At 45.1% G+C, this 22,611-nt stretch overlaps 1 protein-coding gene across 2 annotated transcripts in view; it reads right to left on the reverse strand.

The window, feature by feature from the left end:
- Positions 1-22,611, reverse strand: part of LOC114452823 (NLR family CARD domain-containing protein 3-like) — a 1,046,161-nt gene that overhangs the window by 1,010,725 nt on the left and 12,825 nt on the right. For both annotated transcript variants that reach the window (XM_028432284.1, XM_028432283.1), the window contains exons 2-4: positions 1,452-1,662; positions 269-367; positions 100-167 (exon numbers count right to left, since the gene is read on the reverse strand). In XM_028432284.1, the coding sequence (XP_028288085.1) occupies positions 100-167; positions 269-367; positions 1,452-1,582 (298 nt within the window). In that variant the 5' untranslated portion in view covers positions 1,583-1,662. The remainder of the gene's footprint in view (positions 1-99; positions 168-268; positions 368-1,451; positions 1,663-22,611) is intronic.

Raw genomic sequence — 22,611 nt, forward strand, 5'->3', positions numbered from 1 at the left:
AGGACCACAATGAGACATCTTTCATGTCTGTATAACACAACACAACCACAAGTCCAGTTTCAGAAAAGAGTCCCTCAGCAGACACATATCCAGTCCTACCTTGTCCTTGTCTTCGTTTTGATCTTGGCAGCTGCGTGTCCTCACAGACTTTGCTCCTCTTCCTCTTTCTGTGGAGACATGTCTTCATCAGTAAAATTATTTCTAGTTGTTATAAAAACATCAGTGTCAAGCAGCTCAGACAGACAGGACAGAGGAGAAACTCTCTTACTTTGGATCTGATGGTCCAGGTTCACCACTTAAGTCTGGAGGTTCATGTTTGGACCGGTCACTCTTCGTGGACTCACAGATGGATCCTGGTCCTCTGTGTCTGTTCACATGGATCAATCAGTGAAGTGAACACATAAAGGACTGATAATCTGATCATTAGATGGTTCAATAACAGTCCTCTTCTTGAAGCTCTGAACCTCTATAGCAGACCTGTCAAACTTCAGGCTCGTAGCAGAGTGTTAGGAATACTGAGGTCCAATTATAGATGTCATTACAGGAAATATGAGCGGGCTAAAATAAAACACATCATCCTTAAATTAATCTGGACCATGTCTGATGAACACAATAAAAACATATTTGAACTGTACTTATTCAAATGATGTAGGAACTAGTCCACCAGTCTGAATATAGTGAATATCTCAGTCAGGGATATTTCTCCTCAGCTCATGTTATAACATTGATGCTTCTCTCCAAATATGGTTTTAGGGGAGTTATGGTTTGGTTTGGTCACCTGTTGTGAAGAAGGGTGTACTCATCTTCATCAGTGAGCTGGTTATTTTTAAATGTGTCAGCATCAACATCGTGTTCTGCTCCCTCACCTCCACCAGTCTCTGCCTCCAACCACCAGTGTTAGCTCATAGACTGTATGCAGACATCATGCTGACAGACCGTGCTCCTCTATGGCAGGATAAGAACAATACTTTTTAATGGAGGGTCATCATTTAACCATGTGTTTAACTCTTAAACTACCAGACAGCTGCAGTCAGACTGAATCAGCCTTCATTAGCATGTGCTAGCAACAACAGCTAACTACTTCACTCCAGTGAAACTAATGAGTCAGCACCAACAGCATCATGACTCAGCAGCATTATAAACACACAGCACGTAACAACATCACTTCTTCTGGAAGGGACGTCTTCATCTTCTTCTTCTTCTGATGGATTTCAGGCAGACTGAATCTCTGAAGGCACATTGCTGCCTCTCACTGTGTGGCAGTTTACCTCTATATTGAACAAAGATCTTGTATTAACAGGAAGAGGTCTCACTCCTGCGATTGTGCACCCTCCAATACACAAACTGACAATGACCAAAGTGATCAGCAGAGAGTGGGACGTCGGCTTTATACAAGATCTTTGCAGCTCCACAGCAGTCAAGCAGAGTAATTACATTTACTATTTAATTACCTTGGACTGAAGGGTCCAGGTTCAGCACTGAAGTTTGGAGGTTCTCCTTTGGAATGGCCACTCTTCAGAGACTCACAGATGGATCCTGGTGGTCCTGCTCTGCCCTCCTCTTCCTCCACACCACTATCCATCTTCAGTCAGTCTCAGACCTGAACCAGGATCACTCAGAGACTGTAACAGTCAGCTTCTCTGCACTGAGCTGGTTTCTAACCTGTGAACAACAAACAGAGGAGCTGGGTTCAGCTGCTCCAGGTTTCAGAGCTCACATTTAAAGAGAGATCAGAGGACTGAACATGTTCTCATGCAGATGTTCAGGAAGGTCTCTGAGGACTCTGAGACACTTTCAGAGAACAGTGAATCCTCTGAGGGGACTCTGATAGGACTCAGACCTGCTCGGACTGCAGCAGGTCTGACTGCATGATGTGTGAGCTGAGATGTATGTAACACGTCATGCATGGAGGGAAAAAACTGCAAATACCAGAAACCCATATAATAATGATAAGAACACAGTGATATAGGATGTTGGTCATACCGCCCAGCACTAGGTGAATGATCAGAGGAGCTCTTGAGAGCTCTTACTGTTAACACAAGATCTTTAAACAACACACACAGTTTGGGCCATGACAGACTGGACCCAGAACCTCCAGCAGGTCTGAGGTTCACACTGTAACTAAAGGTGATTCTGACAGAATAAAATCATATTTATTATTCTGCACATGTACCAAACAAACTACATTCAGGAGCAGCTGTGAGCTCTGTGCAGACTGACAGCAGGAAGCGCCTCACCACAAACACTCACTTTAACCTGAAGGACAGTCAGCTGGTGGAAAACAACCATCAGAACCATCAGAGAGAATCCATGACTGAACCACAGACCGTATAACAGATGGGAGGTCTGATCCAGATCCTGTTAGTGAAGAACTGTTGGTGAAATCTGCTTCATAGCGTCAGGAAGAGACATCAGAGGATCAATAAGAGAGACTGAGACGTCAATGTGAACATTTCTCCACCACAGACTGGTCTGTGGGAACTTTTCTGACAGCTGCTGATCATGAGGCTGCACCTGGACTCAAAAGGAGGCCTGAACTGTGCACTTACTGATAACACACAGCAGATCACCACGATCAGCGTCCGCTGTCCACACTCACTAAACACTGATGTAATTATAACAACATAACAACAAGCAGCGATGGGCGGGCCCTGGCTGCTAAGGGTCTTTTTGGGAGTGACTTATATACGTAACCTACAGGACACCTATAAGACAGTGAAGATAATACACCAACATCCGGTCAGTCAGCAGGAACACCTGCCTTTCATGAGGTAGGTAGGTAGTGCTCTCTTAGGTTTGGTTGGCTACGGTTAGCATCTCGGTGCCGTATGAATACATTGTGTTTATGGCCATTTAATTTCAGTCATTTATGATTTGACATGATTTAACATGAGTAATGATAATTTTAAATGATTGTTTGTATTTACACTGTCAGAGCATTCTATTAAGGAAATGTTAGTTATTTCATGTCAACATGTTGATAAGAGCTCAGAGTAAATGGTGCTTGTAGCTTTAAGAGTGGAGCGAGATAAGGGACAGACAGCTGGATGGCCTGAGACTTGCAGCTCCCTGTTTTTGGGGATAGCCTCTGGAAAGTCAGGTGTCCATGCTGACCGACTGGACCATGCAGCAGCAGAAATAATGGCCTGGTCTGATGTGTCTTTTTGACATCACATGCGTGTCTCTTACCTGGAACCAAGCTGCACCATGGGAAGAAGGCTCTGACCCAACAAGCAACAGCTACTACAGGTCCCACATGACAGTTTGACCTGCCCCTATGCCTTTATACCAGACCACTATCAGTGTCCGTGAAACATCAAACCTGATGTGAAGGAGGGTTACATGGCATTAGTAAGGAAAGCATGTCATTGGGACCATTTGCATATTTAAGCTATAAGTTACTTATATACGTCACTCCTAAAAAGGCCCATGCAGCCAGTAGTTCCTCGAAAGGAACTGAGTCTGAACTGCTGCAGCACACACAGAGGCCGAACCTGGCTGTAACCAAATCTGCACGTTTGATTTATGATCACAAAACGAGGAGAATTATTATTATTATTATTGTTAATAATAAAACCGAAATGCCTCTAAACATACCACGGCGTATTACGGCCATTGTAAGAAAAAAATACTGACCCGGAAGAGGAGGGGGGGGGGCTAATATTCTGAGATTTAAAGTCGCAGATTTACGGAAAACCTCGAGCTCGTGCTCGTGGTTAACCCCCACCGTCACACAGCTGGAGTAAAGGGGACCAGAGTCCTGTCCTTCAGGGCGGCAGCTTTGTTCTCTTATTCTTTACGCTGTACAAATACTTCTTGTTAATAAATCTAAATAAATCTTCTCTCCCACTCCTACACAAACACGCTGTCCTGTATCCTGCACACTCACACACAGGTAAGGACACACGTACTCACTGCCTTCCTATTATAAGGCATATAGGCCTCCCACTCTCATAACACCGTGATACATTTTATCCACTTTACATGTGCACATAAACCGTGTGCATGTATGCAATGAAGATGACGTCTGGGAAACATGATTCCATGATCAGGAAAAACGGAAGCAAATCTGCGACTTTAAATCTCAGAATATTTTTTCTTACAATGGCCATAACACGCCGTCGTAAAACATGCTGAGAGCTGCAGATGTGGAAAATGAGATTCATTGAGCTCTCATCGCGCTGACTCACTGACCATTACGTCATGTGTGCACTTTCCTTGAAGGATGGAAACACAGAGGACGTGCGCTCTTTAGGAGACTGATGATGAAAAGATGTCTCCATATAGTCTGCTGAGGGACAGCTCGTGTAATAACAACAGAACCGCCCTCGTTCGTTTCTGTCTGCGCTCATGTCTGTGGTGTTAAGATGCTCCGCATCGTCTTTCTATGAGGACAGATTTCCTGCTGCCTGCTCGTAACTTCCCCACATTTCCCGTCCAAACGCTGCGAGTTCGCAGAGAATAATCAGAATGTCGGGGCTCGGGATAAAAACGCCTCTAAGAAACAGATGGAGTTTGAACTCACCGAGCTCCAGCCTCCAGCTCCGTGTCTCACTGTGGACTCACAATGCAGACTGGGACAAAGTGAACCTTCAGTTTCGGTTCTCCTCCCCAGACCCAGGTCCAGCAGGCAGCGACCCATCCCGTCTAAAACCAACCACAATCATCCACATCAGCAAACGGTGAAGCTGACTTGTTCCACGGGCAGGTGCTGTGTAAAATTTCAAGATTAAGAATAACTTTATTAGTCCCACAATGGGCAAACTGCATTTTTGCAACAGCAGGTACAGACAGCAAAGGATAAGAGAAGCTATATACACAAAGACAAAGTGAACCTTCAGTTTCGGTTCAAGAACAGGTTTGATGTTTCTACAAACTAAATATGAGGATTTAATCTGGAAACAAGTTTTATTGATAAATGATCAAATGATCAGTTATTAGAGACACACATAGAAAGAGACATCATTATTGATCCAGATCTATTATCTGATCTGCTGAGCCCATTTTAAAATTCTACTGTTGGTAGATGGTGAAACAGCTCTCTGCTCTGCAGCGCCACCCTGTGGACGTACAGATGAGGAACATCAATGACACATACAATGACACATACAGCTGCTATAACTGATCATTGTTTCTATTTTTTGATGAACCTGAGTGACTGTGTGCTGTGATAAAGTGACAAACTCACACTGAAGCAGACACAACAGTTACAGAGAGAAATACTGCCATCTAGTGGTGACATGCCTGAACTACATCTGTCTTTATCTGTCCTACAAAGACTAAGCATGAAGACGTGTGTCTGTCCAACAAGCCTTCATGTGACTTTACACACTTAGACTGGAGGCTCACTGCTACACAACACAAACAACCAGCCCACAACAACAACACAACAGAGGAGGTGTGGAAGGAGCATCCAGCTGGAAGAGTCAAAAGTCAAGTCAAAGTCAGCTTTATTGTCAAATCTGCTATATGTGCTGGACATACAGAGAATCTAAATTGCGTTACTCTTCACTCCGCAACATATAACATATAACTAAAAACTAAAGATAAATATAAAGTGCAAAAAAATGTACCTACAATGAGGCACACACAAAATATAAGGCACAATGCAGTGAGAGTGCAAAGGATGTAATGGTGCATAATTGGCATAATGTAAACGGTCCAGGAATGGTTTAACTTATAGCAGCTTATATGAGACTGGATGACATGACTAGGGTGCAAGAGAATGCACAGGGTAAAGTGGCTGGTGCACAGAGTTCCTATCTTGGGGGGGGGGGGGGCTTGGGTGTCAGGGTTCTTTTGTAGAAGGGAAGGGGGAGAAAGTGGGGCCCAGCAGGGAGAGAGTTCAGCTTCCTGACAGCCTGGTGGATGAAGCTGTCCCTCAGTCTGCTGGTCCTGGCCCGGAGGCTTCAGTCTCTTTCCTGATGGCAGCAGACTGAAGAAGCGGTGTGAAGGGTGGGTGGGGTCTCCTGTGATGCGGAGGGCCTTTCGGGTGAGACGGCTGTCGTAGAGGTCTTGGAGGGAGGGGAGAGGGACGCCGGTGATCCTCTCAGCTGCTCTCACTATGCGATGAAGCGTCTTCCTGCAGGTGGCGGTGCAGGCTCCGTACCACACAGTGATGCAGCTGGACAGGATGCTCTCAACAGCCCCTCTGACATTAGCATTAAGCTAACCTGCTGCTAAAGGGGGGGGCAGCTAATCCTGCTGTCAGAAGAAAGCCCCGCCCTCTGCTGCTGCATATGATGATGTAATGTATAAATACAGCAGGAAGTAAAACACTTATTTATTCACCCAGCTTTCAATCAGACACTTTGTTGTATTGATCCTTTGACTGTCACAAATATCTGCTTCACATGTGGGTCTGAGGCCTCCCACATTAGTTATAACAGCCATCAGTCCTGAAAACCCACATTGGTTGACCTTTAGTATGTTACAGGTGAAGAAATTCACTGTTTTTGCCTCAGACCTTCAGAGTTGAGTCATTTTTTTGGCCTATTATTGAACCCATCATTGTTTCCACAGATAAAGGCTGTTTCATAAACACATGTTAGTCTCTGTACATAATCCAGCATGAGTCTGACTTGTCTCAGAATTATAACTTATGACCTGAGTCCACCTGTTATTAAAATAAAATATATATTTCTGAGGCTTTCCTCCTAAAATCCTCCATCAGCAGTAATCCATGAACAGAAACATTGATTAGCATTAGCTGTTAACAAAGGTTGCATTCAGGGCTTCACTGACCGTTCTGTGAGAGCCTCTGCTTCCCTCTAGAGTTTGGACCGACTCATCCTGCCGGGTCCAAACGTCCCACACACACCGTGGAGCTCCGGCGTCTCATCGCCCCCCCTCACCTGTGGTAGAGAGAAAAGCCTGTTAAGATGTGAAGCTGGTGGAAACCAAAGCTTCTTCCTGCTAGTTCAACATACGTCAGTGCTTCTTACTTTGTGCAGCAGAGACGCTGCCAGCTCCACTTTGAAAGACACCAACTGTCGCACAACTGAAGCTCCGGCACCGACAGAGCACAGCTCCTGTGAAAGAGCAGCACAGTTTAACTCCACAACATTCAAAGCTTTGTACATTTTAGATCCTCAATTATTAGTGACACGATGGATAATGCATGAGGAGAACCAAGCAGTGAAGCTCCCTTTAAAACACCTTCAAAGTCAGAACATGACCATGTCAGAGACTTCTATAGGAAAACACACACAGTGCTTTGAAGGAGCCAGTTTGGTCCAATATGAACCCATCAGTGGTTTTACATCATCACAATCAAGGTTTCACAAATAAAAAAAACAGTTGTGCATTTGTTTACCCCTGCAGCACGATCTATGATTGGACCTGGTCTAGATGAGGGAGTGCATCAACAGGACATGATGCCAAATAAGAATATAGTATTATAAATATGTATGTATTATATATAACCACAAAACTTCATTAACCACAGTGTAGATGCTCAGCTGTTTAATGCTCAATCTAATTTAATTAAAAGAAGGCATTATAACAGTACAAGAGTCAGAAACATGGCACCATGTGGCACACTAGCCTAACAAGCTAACACACCTGACAACAATTAAGCAATTCCGACTAGCATTAGCTGCTAACGAACGTAGCTTGCAATCAAAGTATTAACTGACCTGAGAGAGCTTCTCTTTAAAGTTTGGACCGGGTCATGAGGCTCACAGAACCCTCAGCTGTTCAATTTATGTTTAAAAACTGATTTAACACACCGCTATGGTACAAAAGTCAGAACCAGGCCACCATGAACAGCACTGGTTCAAAGTGGCCTAACAAGCTAACACACCTGACAACAATTAAGCAGCGTCGATTAGCGTTAGCGGCTAACGTAGCTCGCAATCAAGCACTGACCTTAAAGCAGAGTTTCAGCTTCTGTTTGGAGTTTGGACCGAATCATTCTGAGTCCAAACGTCCCACGCACCCTGTGGAGCTCCCGCGGTTCATGTCCTCACCTGTCTGCACGGACTGAAGGCCGCAGCTCCTGTGAGGGAGGTGGAGCAGCGGATGCTAATGACTAATTAGCATCAGAGCGACACGGACACGCGACGTGGTGACGTCATCCAAGCAATACGCACAACTTCCGGGACTTAAGAGACAACGGAGATCAAATAAATAATAAAAAGATTCATAAATCATTGGTTATTGATCCACGATCAGGTGAAACGGGAAAAGAACAAATAAAGAAACATTTCACTGATATTACTGCTGTTGCTATTTTACTACATTAAATATGATCAAAGAATGTGTTCATGTGTGTTTTAACCGTTTTTTCCTTTTTGTTGCTTCATTCAGAACAAACCCTTGAACACTGCTGCACTGACTGTTTATACACTTCTTGTTTTGAGGTGTTCTAAGTTCATGTTTCACCTTTTTGGTTCTCTCTGCATTTTGTAACAGGCTGAATACATTTAGAGCATGGATTAACTAAAATAGCAAACATATAATATTAGATAAACGCTGGTTTAAAAGTAACATAAATATGATGTTTGTATATAAACACATGATCAGGTCAGGCTGATGTAGCAGCAGCGCCCCCTGCTGTTGGAATAAAAAGCTTCATTCAGGGCTTTGCATGTTCTCCGACCAGCTTTATTGCTGCGTGTCCTTTACTTGTGCTAGTGTCCCCAAAAAGGAGGAGCAGCCTCCACCCTGGTCCCACACCACGCCTGGTTTGTTCCTGAGCAGGTCCTCAGCCTCCTCAGGCTCTGCACCTGGTAGAGCGCCTTCAGCTGGATGTCACTCAGACTGGTTCCGGCCTGCAGGGAAGAAAACTCAAACTAAACAACACCGCTCAACTTTTCCACCACATAAATAGAGTAAACTGACAGAGGAAGAATGGCAGCCTGGTCTGAGGGGATGGATCTCAGTAAGAGAGAAGGGATCAGGGTTTTTGTTCATCATCCTCAAAGAGTTAAACTCACTCACCTGCTGTCTGTGTAGAAGTATGAGAGATAATTTACTGTTTCTCTCCCCCTTCTTCTCCTTCATCCCTCCTTCACTCCTCTTCCTCCTTGCTCCACACACAGTGCTGACTCAGCAGTGTGATGTCCTCTCTGTCACAGTGATGGTGGCAGATGAAGCGATGAAGAGTAAAAAGCTGCAGACATTGCTTCAAAGATACTGTGTTTGTTTCTAGCAGAGGATGGTTCTGATCCATCGACCTCTGGGTTATGGGCCCAGCAGGCTCTGCTGAGAAACACCCCAGATGGGACTTGAACCCACAATCCCTGGCTTAGGAGGCCAACACTGGGGCTGGACATGGACATGAGGGTGTTAATGCTGAGTCCTTGTGCAGCTTCAGACAGTGTGTCTCAGTAAGTATCACTCACACCATCCAACATGTTCTCATACTTTTGGGGTGAGGGGGGTTGAGGTTTGGTCCAGACAGTCCCACTGATCTGACCTACAGCTGCACCGTCACCACACGCAGGGACAGCAGGAGAGCTCTGATTAAATCTGGTCTGTTAGAGACAACTGTTAGAAACTCAGAGTCTGGACAGACATTATTAACCCTTTAACCTCTGTGTGTTGCTGTGTTTCAGCCTCCATCAGTGGTTCAGACTCTGAAACAACAATCAGCTGCTCTGCTTCAGACATTTCTCTGTACGACCTCATCTGGAGATTCAACCACAGTCAGACCATCCTGACCAAGACCAGGACTGAGACCAAGCACACGATCTCAGAGGAGTGGAGGCATCATGTGAAGAGTGTGTCAGAGTCAGGCAGCCTCACCCTGCAGCACTTATCCTCCAATCAGGAGGGACTATACACCTGTGAGGTGTGTAGTCATGACATCATGACATGACATCAAATGCACCATGAGGCGTTCAGGGACACACTAACAGACTGACTGGGGTTATTATGGTTGCAGCCATCTGTGTTTCAGCGGTCATCTGCCCGGTGTTGAGATGGAGGCTCAAAAAGGAAACAGCTGTTTTCAACAGATATTTGTTCCACACACAGAACTGCAGGTCATGACGTCACATGACTTCCTGTCCACAGAGAGTCCGGCTGTGACTGTTATTAAATGCAGGTGTGTCAGTTTGTGATGTGAGTCTTCAGACTCTGCAGCTCCATCAGCTGGTTGCTCCTGCTCCACCTTGATGCTCCACTCTGATTCAATCAGGAGGAGTTTCTGGAACAAAGTTCTTTTTTCATGTTTCTCTGTTCATTGAAGTTCTGTCCACAGTTTAAAAGGCGTCCAGCAGGGGGCACTGTTCCTCAGTCTACAAAGGCATAGCAGACTGTGGACACACTGCTGTGAGATATGCCAAGGGACAGTCCTCTCTCCCTTCCTCTTCACGCTCTACACCTCTGACTTCAGCTACCAGACAGAGTCGTGTGATCTTCAGAAGTTTTCTGATGACTCTGCCATAGTGGGATGTATCAGCAAAGATGGAGAGTCTGAGTACAGGACTGTGGTGGACAGCTTTGTTACATGGTGCGAGCAGAACTCTGCTGCTCCATGTGGCAAAGACAAGGGAGCTGGTTGTGGACCTGAGGAGGACCAAGACACACGCGGCTCCAGTTTCCATCGGTGGACAGAGTGTGGACATTGTGGAGGATTACAAATACCTGGGAGTGGTGTTGGACAATAAACTGGACTGGACTAAGAACACTGAAGCCCTCTACAAGAAGGGCCGGAGCCGCCTCTATGTTCTGAGGAGGCTCCGGTCCTTTAACATCTGTCGGACCATGCTGAGGATGTTCTATGAGTCTGTGGCAGCCATTTTGTTTGCTGTTGTGTGCTGGGGCAGCAGACTGAGAGCAGCGGACACAGAGAGACTCAATAAACTGATCAGAAGGGCCGGTGATGTGGTGGGGGTGGAGCTGGACTCCCTGACAGCAGTGTCAGACAGAAGGACGCTGTCTGAGCTGCAGGGATCCTGGAGAACAGCTTCCATCCTCTCCACCACGTGCTGCTGAGGTGCAGGAGGACTTTCAGCAGACTGATCCTCCTAAATGCACCACTGAGCCACAGGAGGTCCTTCCTTCCTGTGGCCATCAAACTGTACAACTCCTCCCTCTGAGATCAGATCTAACACACTGTCTTGTAATTATTTCCATATTGGATTTATTTAGACGAGATTTTACTGCACACGGTTCAAGTTGTATTATATATGGCTTCAGTCTTCACCTGCCAGGATTTGACTTGAATGTTTATTAATGTTTAGAATTCATTAGGTTTTATTTTTATTTTACACTTACTACTTTACCTTATTTATATTTCTAACCTGTCTTTTTTGAGTATACATGGAGCACCTGGAATGAAAGCAATTCCCCCTGGGATCAATAAAGTATTTCTGATTCTGAACTCCAAGAAAAACAGAACAAACAGAGATAACTAGCTGAGAATTAAAGTAACTGTTTCTACCATTAGCTCTGCAGAATATTAAAGACCGGTCTGAGATAAACAGACAAAACCAGAACAAACCAGCATTTAAATAAGAAGGACCAAACCAACAGGACATTTGATACTGTTTGTTTATTTCACACTGTAATACTGTACTGTAGATATTCATTGATATTTATTGATACACTTATTAACCTATTTATTATTTTTTATTACTCTATTTATTAACCTGATTAATATTTGTTGTTAAGTAAACTGCCGGCTTATCTACAGCTAATCACTTCTTTCCAGTGACACAAGTGTTACATGAGCACAAAGTCAACAACTAAACCATGTGTCACATTAAACATAAGATAAGAGATAAGATAAGATAAGATAAGATAAGATAAGATAAGATAAGATAAGATAAAACTTTATTAATCCCGAAGGAAATTCTTGTGCCAGAGGTATCAAGTTACATTAAATGCAGTTAAGTACAGAGTATAAGAGTATAAGTGTCACTATAATCCAAAATAAGAGTACAGTACGCAGTATGAGCACAATATATGATACATGGATACAATATGGAGATGTAAGGTGCTAAGTAAACATAAATATAGACCAGTGGAGGGAATGACAGTGATGCCTGACATGATTATCTAGCGCTTCTCCCTACAGAAAGGGGAGGAGTTATACAGTCTGATGGCCACTGGCAGGAAGGACCTCCTGTGGCGTTCTGTGCTGCTCCTCGGTAGTCTCAGTCTACCGCTGAATGTGCTCCTGTAGGACAGCAGTGTGTCGTGCAGGGGGTGAGACGTGTTGTTACGAATACTGAGGAGTTTCCTCAGTATCCTCCTCTCCGTCACCTCCACCACAGACTCCAGCTCCACTCCCAGGACCGAGCCAGCCTTCCTAATGAGCTTGTTGAGTCTGTTGGTGTCGGCCGTCTTCATCCTGCTGCCCCAGCACACTACAGCGTAGAAGATGACGCTGGAGACCACCGAGTGGTAAAACATCTGCAGCATGGTCTGGCAGACGTTAAAGGACCTCTGTCTGACTCTGACTCTGTCCCTTCCTGTATGTTGCCTCTGCGTTTGTGGACCAGTCCAGTTTGCGGTCAATGTGGACACCCAGGTATTTGTAGCTGTCCACAATGTCCACGTTGGTACCTTTGATGCTGACCGGGTTTGGGAGTGTCTGGTTTCCTGAAGTCCACCACCAGCTCTCTTGTCTTTGTGACATTCAGCTGCAGGTGGTTCTGTCCACACCACTCCACAAAGCTGTCCACCACACTCATATACTCCGCCTCCCGACCTCTGCTGGTACAGCCCACAATGGCAGAGTCATCCGAGAACTTCTGCAGGTGGCAGGACTGTGAGCAGTGTCTGAAGTCCGATGTATAGAGTGTGAACAGGAATGGAGACAGTACCGTGCCCTGGGGTGCCCCCGTGCTGCTCACTATCGTGTCCGAGACGGTGTTCCTCAGCCTCACAAATTGTGGTCGACCTGTAAGATAGTTAGTGATCCAGGTGACCAGTGGGGTCTCTACCTGCATGTCCAGGAGCTTCCTATTCAAAAGGGCAGGCTGCACGGTGTTAAACGCACTGGAAAAATCAAAGAACATGATTCTAACAGTGTCACCTGCCTCCTCCAAGTAGGTGTGTGCTCTGTGCAGCAGGTAGATGATGGCGTCCTCCACTCCAATACGGGGCTGGTAAGCAAACTGCAGGGGGTCCAGCGATGGTTCCACAACAGCACGCAGGTGTTTCAGGACCAGCCTCTCCAGAGACTTCATCACATGTGAAGTCAGAGCAACTGGTCTGTAGTCGCTGTGTGTGCTTGGATGTTAGGTCTTTGGAACAGGAACAAGGCATGTTGTCTTCCACAGGGCAGGGACAGTCATCAGGCTCAGACTCAGGGAGAAGATGTGCTGGAAGACCCCACACAGCTGTGTGGCGCAGTCCCTGAGTACTCTGGGGCTGAGTCCGTCCGGTCCTGCAGCTTTTCCCGGTCGTAGGCGACTGAACTCCCTCCTCACATCTTCTGTGGTGATGGCAACTGTGGACACAGAAGAGCAGAGAGAGAGATCTGAAGGGGGAGGGTGGGGGGTTGTTAATGGGAGGTGGGGTAAGGGGGGCAGGGTGATGTTATTGATGGGGAGGTGAAACTGGTTAGTGTGGTTAGGGGGAGGAGGAGGAGGTACATTGTTGTTATCGACAGGTGTTAATGGTGCATCACAGGGAGGGGGAGGGTGGTCAGGGAGTGGACTATCAAACCTGTTGAAGAACAGGTTCAGCTGGTTGGCCTCCTGCAGATCTCCATCCATCAGCTGGTCGGAGATCCTATTGTGGCCGGTGATGGTTCGCATACCACTCCATACCTCCCTCAAGTTGTTCCGGGCAAGTTGGCTCTCCAGCTTCCTCCTGTAGCTCTCCTTGCCCTCTCCAATCTTCTCCTTCACCTCTGCCTGGGCCCTCCTCATCTCCTCTCTGTCTCCACTCAAGAAGGCTGTCTTCTTTCTGTTGAGTGATGCCTTGATGTCCTTTGTCACCCATGGTTTATTGTTTGGAAAGCAGCGTATTGACCTGGTGGGGATTAGAGAATCTGTGCAAAAATTAACATATTCTGTGATACAGTCTGTGAGTGTGTCTACATCCTCACCGTGGGTGTCACAGAACACATCCCAGTCAGTCACCTCAAAACATCCCTGCAGGGTCTCCAGGGCTTCCGGTGTCCACCTCCGTACAGTTTTGGTGGTCACCGGCTGCCGCTGTACTGCTGGTATATACTGGGGTTTGAGGTGGACTAGGCTATGGTCTGATCTGCCCAAGGGAGGGAGAGCTATGGAGCTGTATGCCTCTTTAACATTAGCATACAGTAAATCTAAGGTTTATTTTCTCTTGTTTTACAGTCCACAAACTGCTTGAAAGTGGGCAGAGTTGATTTCAGATTAACATGGTTAAAATCGCCAGAAATCGCTATGAAGGCATTAGGGTGCTGGGTCTGAAGCCTCGCGGTCACAGAGCTGATGACGTCAGTAGCCCGCGACGCCTCAGCCGAGGGAGCAATGTAAACAACGAGTACAATGGCGTGAGAGAACTCTCTGGGCAAATAATATGGACGTAGACTCACCGCTAGCAGTTCAATGTCCGGGCTGCACACACGCTCCTTTACCGTAACGTGTCCCGAGCTGCACCACCGGTTGTTCACGTAGAGCGCCAGTCCCCCTCCTTTCTTCCTGCCGCTCTCGGTGCAGTTCCTGTCCGCCCGTACCAACTGAAAGCCGGCTAAACTCACGGTAGAGTCCGGTATGTTTGCGTGCAGCCACGTCTCTGTAAAGCACATTACAGACGCCTCACGAAACACACACTCGCTCTTTGTGAGAGATGTTAACTCTTCCATCTTATTACCCAGTGATCTAACATTACCCATGACGATGGAAGGAAGATACGGCTTGTATCTTCTTTTCCTCAGCTGTCTTCTTTTGCCCCCTCTGCTTCCACGTTGTTTCCTTCTTAGTTCTTTGGGGATTTCGTGTCGCTGGCCATACATCCCGCTGTGCTGGAGACTCATCAGCTGATCCCTGGTGTAAACAATGGAGCCCTGGCGTGTTTCCGTCACGGCCGAGACGCGGCATGATAAAAGTGCTCCAAAAGCGATGAAGACCACGAAGAAAGTCCGAAAAAGACGCATTATTGCAGTGCCTGACCGCTTATACTTCGATTTAGTACGAAGTAGAGTGTGTAGAGTAGGAATAAATTACGAAAAACAACTTAATACACCCGCGGTGTGCGGAGCTTCTCTGGCTGGCTGCTACCGCGAGGCCGCGCCGGAAGCTAAACATCAGCCACATTCATCAACACCTTACTCAGAGTGCAGCTCAACACAACACATCCTCTACACTGTGACACACAACACACCTTGATGGCCCCTTGGACTGAGGCTTTACTCCTGGTCTGGTTCTTTTTAACCCTTTATGCCGTCAGTTCTATCAAAATAAAGGTCTGGCTCAACAGGAAATATCAAAATAAAAGCTATAAATGCCTGTAATCATGTACATATTACTTTGGGGTCATTTACAGTTTCTGTCAGAAATGTTGATAAATTGTTCATTTTCAGGATTTATTGAACTGATCACAGATGTTAGCTTCATGATCAATCAATAGATAGATAGAATCAGCAGCTGATCAAATGAGTCCAAACCCAAAGAGACCCTGAGAGAACCACCATGACAGACTGACAGAGTTCAAGATGGAAGCAGGATCAGAGCAGAAGACACCTGAAGACCTCCTTCAAGTTCTGAATGTCTCTTCAACGTGGACGGACTCTGCAGCTGCTCTTCAGGGAGGATGAAGATGATGATGATGAAGATGATCTCCCTGTGTGGATCATCAGGACACACTCCGTCTTCTTCACCACCTCCACCTGCAGAGAGAATGAGTGCGGAGGTGAGTGAGTGCTTACAGAGACTCCCTCCATCAGCAGCATCATCCAGTATAAAGAGCAGCAGGACTTCAGTCCTGTTCAGAGCAGCAGGACTTCAGTCCTGTTCAGAGCAGCAGTGCAGCAGCTGCTTCCTTCCAGCTCTCATGTTAACGTGTTGGAGTGAACACACTGAGCTCCGAGCTCACAGAGCTGCAGACTTTTAGCATCAAGTCTGTGTCCTCTGCAGGTTTCACTCACAGTGGAGACAGACTGCTGAGTCATCAACACAGACTTTACTGAGGACGTCCTGCTGTCCCATTTAAAGACAGAGTCTCTGTGTGCTGATGGACGTCTCGTCTGTCTCTGACAGAGTGACATGGAGGTCACCATTCTCACAGCATCACTGAGGGAAGCGGCCAATCAGAAGGCAGCAGCTTCACAGGAAACACTGGATCTGTGATACTGACTGTGTTTAGTACAAAACAGCTGAAAGCAGCACAGACTGACTCCACCCCTCTACTGACCTCACAGTCTGCAGGCTGCAGTCTGGACTCTGCACAAGATCCAGCAGCTGCTTCACTCCTGAATCCTGCAGGTTGTTTCCACTCAGGTCCAGCTCTGTCAGATGGGAGGGGTTGGACTTCAGAGCTGAGGCCAGAGAAGCACAGCTGATCTCTGACAGCCTGCAGTTCCTCAATCTGAATAAAGAATAACAGATGAAATGATTGATAATCAATCAGATGAGTTTCAATGATCAGATGAACATTATTGTGTCCAAACAGCCTTTAAGGTTAACTGACTTTAAACAGAGGACATTTTCTACATATTAACAAACACTTGTTTTTATGACAGCAGAGTACATTTAAAACAGGAGCACCAAAAACATGAACAAAAGTACATTTACAGCTTTATGAACAGAAGCTCTGTGAGGATTTAAATTAGACATATAACAGTATCAGACAGAGAACTGACCTCAGAGTCTGCAGTCTGCAATCTGGACTCTGCAGAAAACCACACAGCTGCTTCACTCCTGAATCCTGCAGGTTGTTCCAGCTCAGCTCCAGCTCTGTCAGATGGGAGGGGTTGGACTTCAGAGCTGAGGCCAGAGAAGCACAGCTGATCTCTGACAGCCTGCAGCCCCTCAATCTGAATAAAGAATAACAGATGAAATGATTGATAATCAATCAGATGAGTTTCAATGATCAGATGAACATTATTGTGTCCAAACAGCCTTTAAGGTTAACTGACTTTAACAGCTATCAGAGGACATTTTTTACAGTTTCTGTAACAAACAGACTGAATTTAGGAATTTAGGATGATTCTATTTATACGTCCACACAAACCCCTGTTGAACTTAGTAATATTTTACAAGTCGAACTGAGACGAATTGAAAATTGGATGAGGGACATAAAATGGTGATTAATGCAGGGAAAAGTAAATGTATGGTGTTGGGATCCAGGTCTCTGGTAAAGATCCACCTGTGTTGGGTCTGACTGGGGGGTGCTGTAATAGAACAGGTCACTGAGGTAAAGCGGTGCTATCCCAAACTTTACACAATCAAGATCGACTCCAAGCCAAACTGACTGATTTAGAGACGCGCTCGTGCAGAAATAATGTACGTATATACAGAATCCCCGAGGACGCAGAAGGAAACAACTTGCAAGAATTTATTGAAAGTCTTATCAAAGCTGAGCTGTCGCTTCAGGACATTGATCTTGGCATACAACGCTGTCACCGCGCACTGGGCCCTAAGCCGCCACAGAACACCAACCTCCGATCGGTGGTGATACACTTCCTGGAGTGCAGAACCAAGGAGCTGGTGCTTCGCTCCGCGTGGAAAAAAGGCGACATCCGCCTCAATCAGCAGAGGCTATATTTTGACCATGATTACCCTTTCAGACCCTGCCGCCAGCAAAACTTCAAGTGTTTTTTCTTGGTGGTCCCGTCACTTACAACAGCGCATCAGAGGCCATGGAAGACTTGAGAAAGAGGGGGCTCGCACCAGATGACAATACCAAGGAGGGACCCCCCACAGCCACACCGATGGAGACGCTGAATAGGTTATCATGGGAGATGGTGGTTGGCAAACGACAAAATCAAGACACAGACGGAGAGAGGGCACGGAAAAAAACTTAATGGATTTCGCCGTGACACCGCAGAGACAGCCCCCACAGAACAACACAGTGACTTAAACCAATGTATGAACCACGACTGGTCCAGATCTAAAGGGTACACTGTGATCAGCTTACTTTTCACCTTGTACCAATGTTAATCTAGGACAGGGGTGGCCAAACTTTTTTCAGAGAGGGCCAGATTCGATAATGTGAAACTCTCCGAGGGCCAACAGTCCCTGATGTCATTATTTTAAACAATAAAAAATGTGTATGCTGTTTTGTAATATGTTACATCTTACACAGCAAACAAAATAACATCTTAGCATTCAGATGAACAGATCAGAACATGTTATCTGAATTTACAGCATAAATTTAAAACATTCAGAAACTGTGTGGTTGTGATAACAGAGCAACAAGTTATTGACTCTACTGTGAAGGTGAGATCTGATCATATGTGGCAGGTCTGGTTTAGGAGCAGCAGACATCAGTAAAATGTCAGGTAGACTAGGTGGGAGTCATTTAGTGCTGATCTCAAAGGGTCTGTAATTTAATGTTTACACAGGTTTGCAGTGCATGGCAACGAGACGTAAAAACGTGATGACGTGCCTTACGACAGATGCGTACTGAATGACGTCAGTTTGAGAGAATCTCTCTGTACAGCTGACAGTTTAACAACAGAGAACGTTAACAAGCAAAGACGGACTGCTCTGCTGCTCCAGTAAAAAGTCACAGTTTATCACACTCTGCTCACACGACACAAACTAAATTCATGATTTACAAATGTTCGCATTTCTGGAGAGTTGCTTTTATCCAGCCGCCGGTAAAAAGGCCCGAGCAGGCTGCCGGCCAGGACGCAGCCTCCCCGTGCAGCAGGGAGCAACGAGCGTCCCTCTCTCTCTCCATCATGTTGCTTCAACTTCTCTAACGGCTCTAGCATCGCTCCCGGCAGCAGGGAGCGACACGATGCACAGGGAGAGGGACGCTCCGCTCCACTCCCCTGCGCTCCTGGAGCCCCCAGTACTCCGGCACGTTCCCCAGAGAGGGACGCTCATTGCTGCACGGGGAGGCTGCTCTCTGGCCGGGCAGCCCGCTCCCATGCACCCAGTCCATGAATTCTAATAGGGCTACTATACTACAACTAATAATAACAATATTTCGTGCGCACGTTATACATAATTCGTGGCCACAATTTATTTCTTTCTCCATAGTTTTGGAGAACTTCACTTGTACAGACGCTCTCTGATAGCAGGCTGTCTGCAGAAGCATGTTTAGTCTCGTAGTGAATTGTGTCGAAGTTCTGAACCGGTGTTTTGCACCTTCAGAGCCCTCTGCGTAGCTGGAACCAACAACCAAGCCCTGCAGCACCGCGTGACGCACCATGATGCAGACAGAGTGATAATGTTCTGCTCAGAGAATCATGATGCAAACATTACACAATGAGTTAAAAACAAAAATAAGAATTGCCTGTTGATTTTGTATGATTTATGATTGTATGATATGTTTGGCTGGCGGGCCAAAAATAACACATTTTAAGATAGAAGCCACGGGCCATAGAAAATCCGACCGTGGCCCGCAGTTGGCCCGCGGGCCGTAGTTTGGACACCCCTGATCTAGGAGGACTGCTTTAGTCTACTGTAAATAGATCAATATATTTGACCGTCAGACTGGGAGCTTGTTTAAGTTATTCCGGACGTGCACTGTTTCGATACTCATTCTTGAGTTATCTCAGCTGGCACTGGAGAGGCCCTTCATACAGTGAAGGTGTCCCTCCCCAACTAAAACCCTTTATTATGAGGAACTGTCGTTATGGAAGCCTGTTTTTCCTTCATTTATTTTTTTCCTGTGTGTTAAGTTACAAGTTTTTTGTCGCTATATCTGTTCATGTTCAAGTGTTAAGGTCACCTTGGGTGTATGAGAAGGAGGGGTTTATACTTAATGTTAAATGCCTCAGCAAGAATACAGAATCATAACACTTAACGTTAATGGGTTACAGAATTTTACTAAAAGAAGGAAGCTTATAGCACAGATGAAAAGGGAACATCAACATATCATCTTTTGGCAGGAAGCTCATTTGGTAAAAACAGAACATGAGAAATTAAAAAAAATGGGTTTTAAAAATACGTTCTTTTCCTCCTACACAAGTGGACATGCGAGAGGAGTCGCGATACTTATTGCAAATCAAGTAAACTTCCAGCTTTCCAAGCAGCTTTGTCTTAGTGAGGGGATTACTGGACTCAAAAGAAGTAACATTATTTAATGTTGATAGACTTCCGGGATTTGTGGGGGGGACTGGAGCGTACAGTTACACCCCACCTTAGACTCTACAAATCCAACAAAGAAAATGAACTCGGAGTCATCGTATATTAAGAAAATGATTAAAGGTTTTAACATAATTGATGTATGGAGGGACATTCACCCACTCCTTAAACAATTTACCTTTTACGCCCACCCCAAATCAGTCTGTTCTAGAATCGACTATTTTTTCATGTTTGAAACAGACACAGAGTTCTAGACTGCAACATTGGTGTTAGAGATGTATCGGACCACTCAGGAGTATCTGAAAATACATTTGGATGTCCCGCACAGGAATACAATTTGGAGACTTAGGACCTCCTTGCTAAATGATAATCAATTTGAGGAATTCATTAAAAAGGAAACTAGGGACTACATAGAACCTAACAGTAGCACAGAGGTGTCACCAAGTATATTATGGGATGCTGCAAAAGCAGTATTGCGTGGTAAAGTTATAATGTGGTCATCTCAAAAGAAAAAAGAAAAACTTAAACGGCTGAATGACTTGACTAACAAATTAGATTTACTGGAGCGGAAACATATAGAGACTAATGACCCTGCCCTACTAGAACAAATATCTCTTGTAAAATCAGAAATAAATAAGAAAGTCAACGATCAAGAGAAATATAAACTGAAGCGTCTCAAACAAAGTTATTATGAAAATGGGCCCCGAGCGAAAAAAATATTAGCCTGGAGGCTAAGAAAACAACAGTCTGAAAGAGCTATTTATAAAGTAAAAGATCCAGTCACCAATCAGTTGTGCTCTAAGCCGGAAGAAATACATAGGTCATGTGAAACATATTACAGGAACCTGTACTCCCAACCCAAATTAGCAGACCCCGCAACAGTCAAGTATTTTTTGGACTCCCTAGATTTGCCATCAATTGGCACAATACAAAACAAAGAGATAACTGCAGATATAACAATAGCAGAGCTTAATAAGACTATTTCTAACCTGAATTCAAACAAAGCAGCTGGGGGAGACGGACTACCTACAGAGTGGTACAAGGTTTTTAGGGACCCTTTGACCCCATTGTTATTAAATTGTTTTAATTATGTGCCAAAAGGGGGCGAGACCCCACCATCTTGAAAACAAGCTATAATATCAGTGATTCCGAAACCAGGAAAAGATAAGTTGGTGTTCGTATAGACCTATTTCTGTGTTAAATGCAGACTATAAAATTTTCACCTCAATTATCGTCAGTAGGCTGGAAAGGATTATCCCCGACCTGATCGCCACTGATCAGACGGGATTTATTAAGAACAGACGCACCCAAGATAACGTCAGACAAGCAATACATTTGATAGATATTATTAGCCGACGTAATATAAAATCTTTAGCATTCAGCTTCGATGCAGAAAAAGCCTTCGACTCCGTGCGGTGGGAATTTTTATATTTGGTGCTACAACGCTTTGGCTTCAATGATACAGTTATAGGATGTTTTAAATCCATCTATGATTCACCAGTGGCTCGGGTTAAAATAAATGGCAGTCTTTCAGATACAATCTCTTTGGAACAGGGATGCCGACAGGGCTGCCCACTGAGCCCTATTCTGCTTGCTCTATTTATAGAGCCACTTGCTCAAAACATTAGAGACGATCCAGATATTACGGGAATTACATTTAAGGGAAGACAATATAAGACATGTCTATACGCGGATGATATACTGGTGACTTTGTCTGACCCGGACACTAGTCTCCCGAAATTGATGTCCTGCCTTGACCTATATGGTCTCTATTCAGGATACAAACTGAATATAGAAAAAACTCAGACCCTCTGCTTTAACTACTCACCTCAGGAAAATATACGTAAAACCTTTAAATTTAAATGGAAAACTAGAATTATGAAATACTTAGGTGTTAATATTTCTAAATCCCTTGAAGATTTATATGGTGAAAATTATGGCATCATCACAAATAAAATTAAAAATGATTTGGACAGATGGACTCCCCTAACTCTTGATTTGTACAACAGAATAGAAACTATAAAGATGATTATTCTACCTCAACTGCTATTTCTTTTCCAATCACTACCCGTGGTCATACCATCTAAACAGTTCAACGAATGGAACCGGATTATCTCTCGGTTTATATGGCAGAACAAGAAGCCAAGGGTACGCTATAAGACATTACACCTGCCAAAAGATAAAGGAGGGATGTCACTCCCATGTTTGGAGACTATTACAAAGCAGCTCAACTGCAGTATGTGGTCTTCTGGTGCAGGGAGGATTATGATGCAGGGTGGAAGGAACTAGAGCTGAACCAGCTAGATATCCCTCTTCAATCTCTCCTGGGAGATAAAACCCTCAAGACTACATACTCAAGTAAATTAAGCAACTTTACTAAAATTCTGGTCTGAGTCTAACAGTGAAAAGTTGGAGGTCATCCAGTCCTTTCATAGACAAACATGTCCATGTCTGTTTCTATAGA

Source organism: Parambassis ranga, chromosome 20 (genome assembly GCF_900634625.1).
Source record: "Parambassis ranga chromosome 20, fParRan2.1, whole genome shotgun sequence".
In the NCBI taxonomy this organism is placed as follows: domain Eukaryota; kingdom Metazoa; phylum Chordata; class Actinopteri; family Ambassidae; genus Parambassis; species Parambassis ranga.